This window comes from Argentina silus (assembly GCF_951799395.1).
Source record: "Argentina silus genome assembly, chromosome: 2".
Classification (NCBI taxonomy): Eukaryota; Metazoa; Chordata; class Actinopteri; order Argentiniformes; family Argentinidae; genus Argentina; species Argentina silus.
The window spans coordinates 6,104,610-6,109,609 of NC_139656.1; the positions used below are offsets into that span (position 1 = coordinate 6,104,610).

General features: G+C 47.7%; 1 protein-coding gene across 1 annotated transcript in view; it reads left to right on the plus strand.

The window, feature by feature from the left end:
- Positions 1-3,312: 3,312 nt before the first annotated feature.
- mtus2a (microtubule associated tumor suppressor candidate 2a) overlaps positions 3,313-5,000 on the plus strand; it is a gene marked incomplete at both ends in the record, with an annotated part of 31,604 nt that continues 29,916 nt past the window's right edge. The window contains 2 exons of the mRNA XM_083694714.1: positions 3,313-3,607; positions 3,734-4,962. Coding sequence (XP_083550840.1) covers positions 3,313-3,607; positions 3,734-4,962 — 1,524 coding nt within the window. The remainder of the gene's footprint in view (positions 3,608-3,733; positions 4,963-5,000) is intronic.

Genomic DNA, 5,000 nt, shown 5'->3' on the forward strand with positions numbered 1-5,000 from the left:
CACACACACAGACACACACGCTGTGAGTGACATCCATAGCACTCTCTTTGTCCTGCAGTCTGATCTCTTGTGATCACTTGTCACTCTCCCAGTCAACAGGGTTTACACACTGACACACTGTTATTTATAGGATTCTGTTTGTTTTCTACATGTTGGCGTGAGATATCTGCTGAAAACACACTAATGTTTCAAGTTCAAGTCAGGTTTTGGATGTCATATTCTGTCTCCAAGGGTGCTGTTTCGTTAGGTGAGGTATTTCTAGCCAGGCTAAACATAGTAGGGTATATAATGTCATGTCCAATTTAATATCAGGCTATGTTCCGCTTTGTGTCAATGCAGGTACTGCTCTGTGTGTGTGTGTGTGTGTGTGTGTGTGTGTGTGTGTGTGTGTGTGTGTGTGTGTGTGTGTGTGTGTGTGTGTGTGGGTGTGTGTGTGTGTGTGTGTGTGTGTGTGTGTGTGTGTGTGTGTGTGTGTGTGTGTGTGTGTGTGTGTGTGTGTGTGTATGTGTGTGCGTGCATGCATGCCTGTGTTGGAAGTGAAGGTTGTGCTGACTTGTGTTAGAGGAGAGTATGATGTATGGGCCCTTTAGTTCCCCCTGAGTACCGTTCTCACTCTCTTTTTCTTTTTCTTTCCCTGCAAGCCTTCACCACTTTCTCTTCTAACTTTTCCCCTTGTCTTCTCTTCTACTTCGTCCGGTAATCTGTAGGATTAGGTTGATGCTGTAGCTGTGTTGTGTGGGTGTGCTGTGGTCAGGAGCCCCCAGTGCTGTAGGAGCAATAATGTGTGTGTGTGTGTGTGTGTGTGTGTGTGTGTGTGTGTCTGCGTACACATGTATGTGTGTCTGTGCATGTGTGTGTGTTCTGTGTGTGCGTGTGTGTAATACCCTGACAGTGTAATTCTCTGTTGTTCCTGGTCAATATCTCTGCCTCCCGGGATTGTTTCTCAGATACACTCACTTGACATGTTATAGATCAACCTCACTCACCTGTCTCCCTCTTGCTGCTGGCTCATCACACACACACACACAACAATTTCAACTAAAATAAATACATATTAGTGTTATTATGATATTGTTTTGTTTTCAATTGATTCCCAAGTCCTAGTCTAAACTCTGTGTTTGAACTGAGCTTTCTTTGTCTTATAATACTGCCCTCCCTGTCCAATCGAAGCATTGACATAGGCAGCCATATTGAGTTTTTGAGGAGGGATGTGGATCGTTGTGGGCAGGGGAGTGTGTAAATGGTTAAAGCAGGACTGCAGGGGAACAGATCCATGAGATGTTGTGATGGATTTATCCCCTAAGCCACCGTGTCCCCCCTCCCCCCCCCCCCCCCCCCCCACACACACACACACCTCAGGAGACCGACACACTACATATAGAACATGGTGGTTGATGGTTTATTTATGTTACCAGAAGTGGTTGGAAATCTTTTTTTAATTGAGTTTTTTTTTTCTTTTCTTTTTTTTTTCCACCTCCTCTTGAGGGGGATCAGATAATTACAAAACATTTCTCACTATTTCCTTCCTTTTGTTTTTCCGCTTCTTCTCTCACTCTGCGTCATCCGTCCTCAGAGAGATTTTCTTGCTCGCAGAGAAGCGTTCTGTCGGCTCAACTCTCTCCTCTTATTCTCTTTTTTCCTCTTTTACTTCACTACAAAGAACATTCATCTCCATTTGGTAATAATTGCTTTCCACATTCCGTCTGCTGCATTACTCTTGGTGATGGTGGTTTGAACATTTAATTACTCACCCAGCCTGTGTAGCCACCTGCTCTAAAGCCTTGTTCAAAAGCAATTTAATTCAAAACATTGTTGAGTCGGGATTCACTTGAAAAGCACTGTTCAAACCCGTACAACAGAAATAGAAATACAAAATGATGGAGTTTTAGTATTGGTACATTTGGGATTGGTGAACAGTGTCTACAACACAAGAACTAGTAGAGCATTAAGAGGGCAAAAGAAGAACCCATAAGAAATGGAGCTGGATCTCGAACAAGAATGAAGAATGGAAAGATAGAAATTATAGAAATGAAGCACAGAAGGAAGGGATAGAAAAATAAAAGCTGCCTGCTGTGGCTGAGTGGGATTAGATTCGGTTGGAGCGTGACGGAGAAATCCATTTGGACACGCGTTCTGTTATGACATCCCAGGAAGCTAGAAATAACGGTCTGGAAAATAGAGGTTGTCGTTGTTGTTGTTGTTTTTGTTGTTGTTGTTCTTGTTGTTTTCACCAGAGCGCAGAGGGAGAGGTGTGTGTTGCACAATGTGTGAGAGGGAAGGGATAAAAAAGAGAGACGCACAATTACAAAGGGAGAGAGACAGAGAGGATCAGAGGATGAGGTTATCAAATCCGAGCATCTTTCTCTGAGTCTGATTCTGTGATTAGAGTCGGTACTGTAAGTAGATGTTCTGGGTAGTGGAGTGGTTTGTCATGCGACATGGGAGGGGCTTGTTGATACTCCCTGGGCTGTGTGAATGATATCATTCATCATAAGCCTGTGGTGTGGATGACTGTTTCTCTTTTGGGAAATAACTTGTCTTCATATTAGGAGGGTGTTTCCGTCTCATTACATAAAGGCCCACATTAGTGATGTATGACATCCTGGTGCTGCATGATGTTATTGCACAATGATTCAAGCAAGAAATTTGCCATTTAGGTCAAAGTATGTGTATGTTGGGCAATGCATTTTATTTTCTTAGATCCTATCCTCACTATTTTCCACGTGCCGTGATGTATGACATGTCATACAGCTCAGAGCTTCAATGTGTGATGTGGCTAGCCTGTAAACAGTCCTCAGTTTAAGGTAAACAAGTGAAGCTTTTGCTCAAGGGAGTGGGGAGGTATGTGTCTATTTCGGGCACCTGTTTTTGGCTCATGAGCGCTTATTTTAGAACTGGTGGCTGAAATTATACAGAAATCTTATACAGAAATCCTGTAGCATCTCTTTAATAAGGCATCTGTTAAATGGCAAAAATGTGTCCTTGTTGTTCTTCATTGCAGACTGAAGAGAAGAGAGGACATCGGGTCAGAACGTCCCTCTCATCCCAAGACAATGTCATCGGTGAGCTCTACCCAGTGACCTCAAGGTGAATCAAGCAAAGGAGGAGTGAAAAAGAAAAATGTGAGATGAGATTTCCTTCCTCCATTCTCCAGCTCAAATACGGTCACAGAAAGCGCCCTGAGAGAGAGAAAAAGAAGGAGAGAGAGAGAGAGAGAAAGAGGAACGGAGGAGAATAATAGTAACACCACGCCATTAATGGCTTCAGGACCCGAGAGGTGTCTTTGAAAAAAGCCTGATGAATCTGTCCAACATGAGTGTACCAGCTGGTCTTCAGGCACTGACGGTGAACGTTAACGGAGGTGAGGTAAAGAACAACAACAACAAAGCTCCCATGATCCTCGCCCCTACTGGAGACGCTAACGCTAACCAGCTAGCTCCAGCAGATGAGTATGGGGAGGGAGGGGGGCAGGTGACAGGGGAGCCGGGGGACAGCCCCAGCCCTCTACCCCCCTTGGTGTCCAGTGACACCCAAGACAAGCTGCTGATCTGGGGCACAGAGGAGCAGTGTCTGGACCAGGAGCTCCACAATTTTGAGCTGGTGGAGTGTCAGGAAATACACACCTTCCTGAGAGAGGGAGAGGAGGACGAGGAGGATGGAGGGAGTATCAGAGGAGGAAGAGATGATGGACAGATGTCCATATCTTCTATTTCAACCTCAAGTTCTGCTTCAGTTCAGACGAGGAAAGACAGAAATGATAACGACAGCAATGGAATGAACAGAGGGATGGAGAGGGAGAGAAGGATGTCCCACCGTAGCTCTCAGGACTTAGACTCTGCTACTACCAGTTCTGGAGAGGGCATAGATAGGGGGTATGGGGGATCAGGTGGAGGTAAAGAGAGGGAGAGGGGTAAAGGGGGTTTGAAGTCCAGATGTCTCTCTGAAAACAACATGTTTGTGTCCTGCCTCTCCACTGTCTCCACCATGAGTGGGAGTCTGGCCAGTGCCCTGGACAGTGCTGGAGTTCTGGACCTGAACCAGAACTCCCCTCCTCCTCATCAACAGTATCAGGAGCCACACGACCCAGAAGTGCAACCCCACCACCACAGCCTGGCTCAGAAACAGGAAGAGAGGAGTCACCATGGAAACGGGGTCACCTCAGAAGGGGGTTTGGGGCAGAGGAGGAAAGGAGGGTTTGAGGAGAGGGTGCCCCCACCTCGTAGACAGCAGCTAGTCAGACCCCTCTGTCAGACCGAGACAGGGAGAGGCCAGAGCTTAGAAGAGCCAATGACCGACGCCTGTCAAACTGGGCAATATTCCTTCCCCTCAACCGATACAGGACACAGAGCCAATGGCAGGCATACACACACACACTCACATGAACCCTCAGAGGTCAACAGTAATAGTTACCCCATCTCCCATTTCCACTATAGCTCCAGTTCTAACCCTGGAGGCCCCCAGTCTAGACAGCCTAGTCAGGCAGCCCAGAGAGAGGCTAGATCTCTGGGTAGGCAGCCAGCCGGGCGTACCTCCAGCCCCTCCAACCCCTCTAGCCTGGAGAGGAGACCTCAGTCTCAGATTAGCAACCATAGGCCCTATTCAAGCCCCAACAGGGCAGGGGCCCCTCACTCCCCTCTCAGGACCCCCCAGGGTTCACCACGGAAACAACCCCCCATGTACCCCCCCTCTAGAAATGTCTCAGGGGGTGTGAGACAGCCACAGGTGTCTTCTCAGGGGTATGGCAGCAGTGGCCTGAGACCACCAGTCAAGACTAACATCAGCACCACTGGCATCCCCAAACCCCCCTTCCATTCCCAAAAGAACCCCCCCAACCCCAGCTCCAGCGAGAGGTCCCCACCTCCCAATTGCCCCCCAAAGCCCAAAGGGGTGCGCCCCAAAATCATCACCTACATCCGGAAGAGTCCTCAAGTCAAGCCCCAGGCTGCCGACGGGCCTTACCAGGTGTCATCACTGCCATCAAGGCTTTCAGCCTACACACA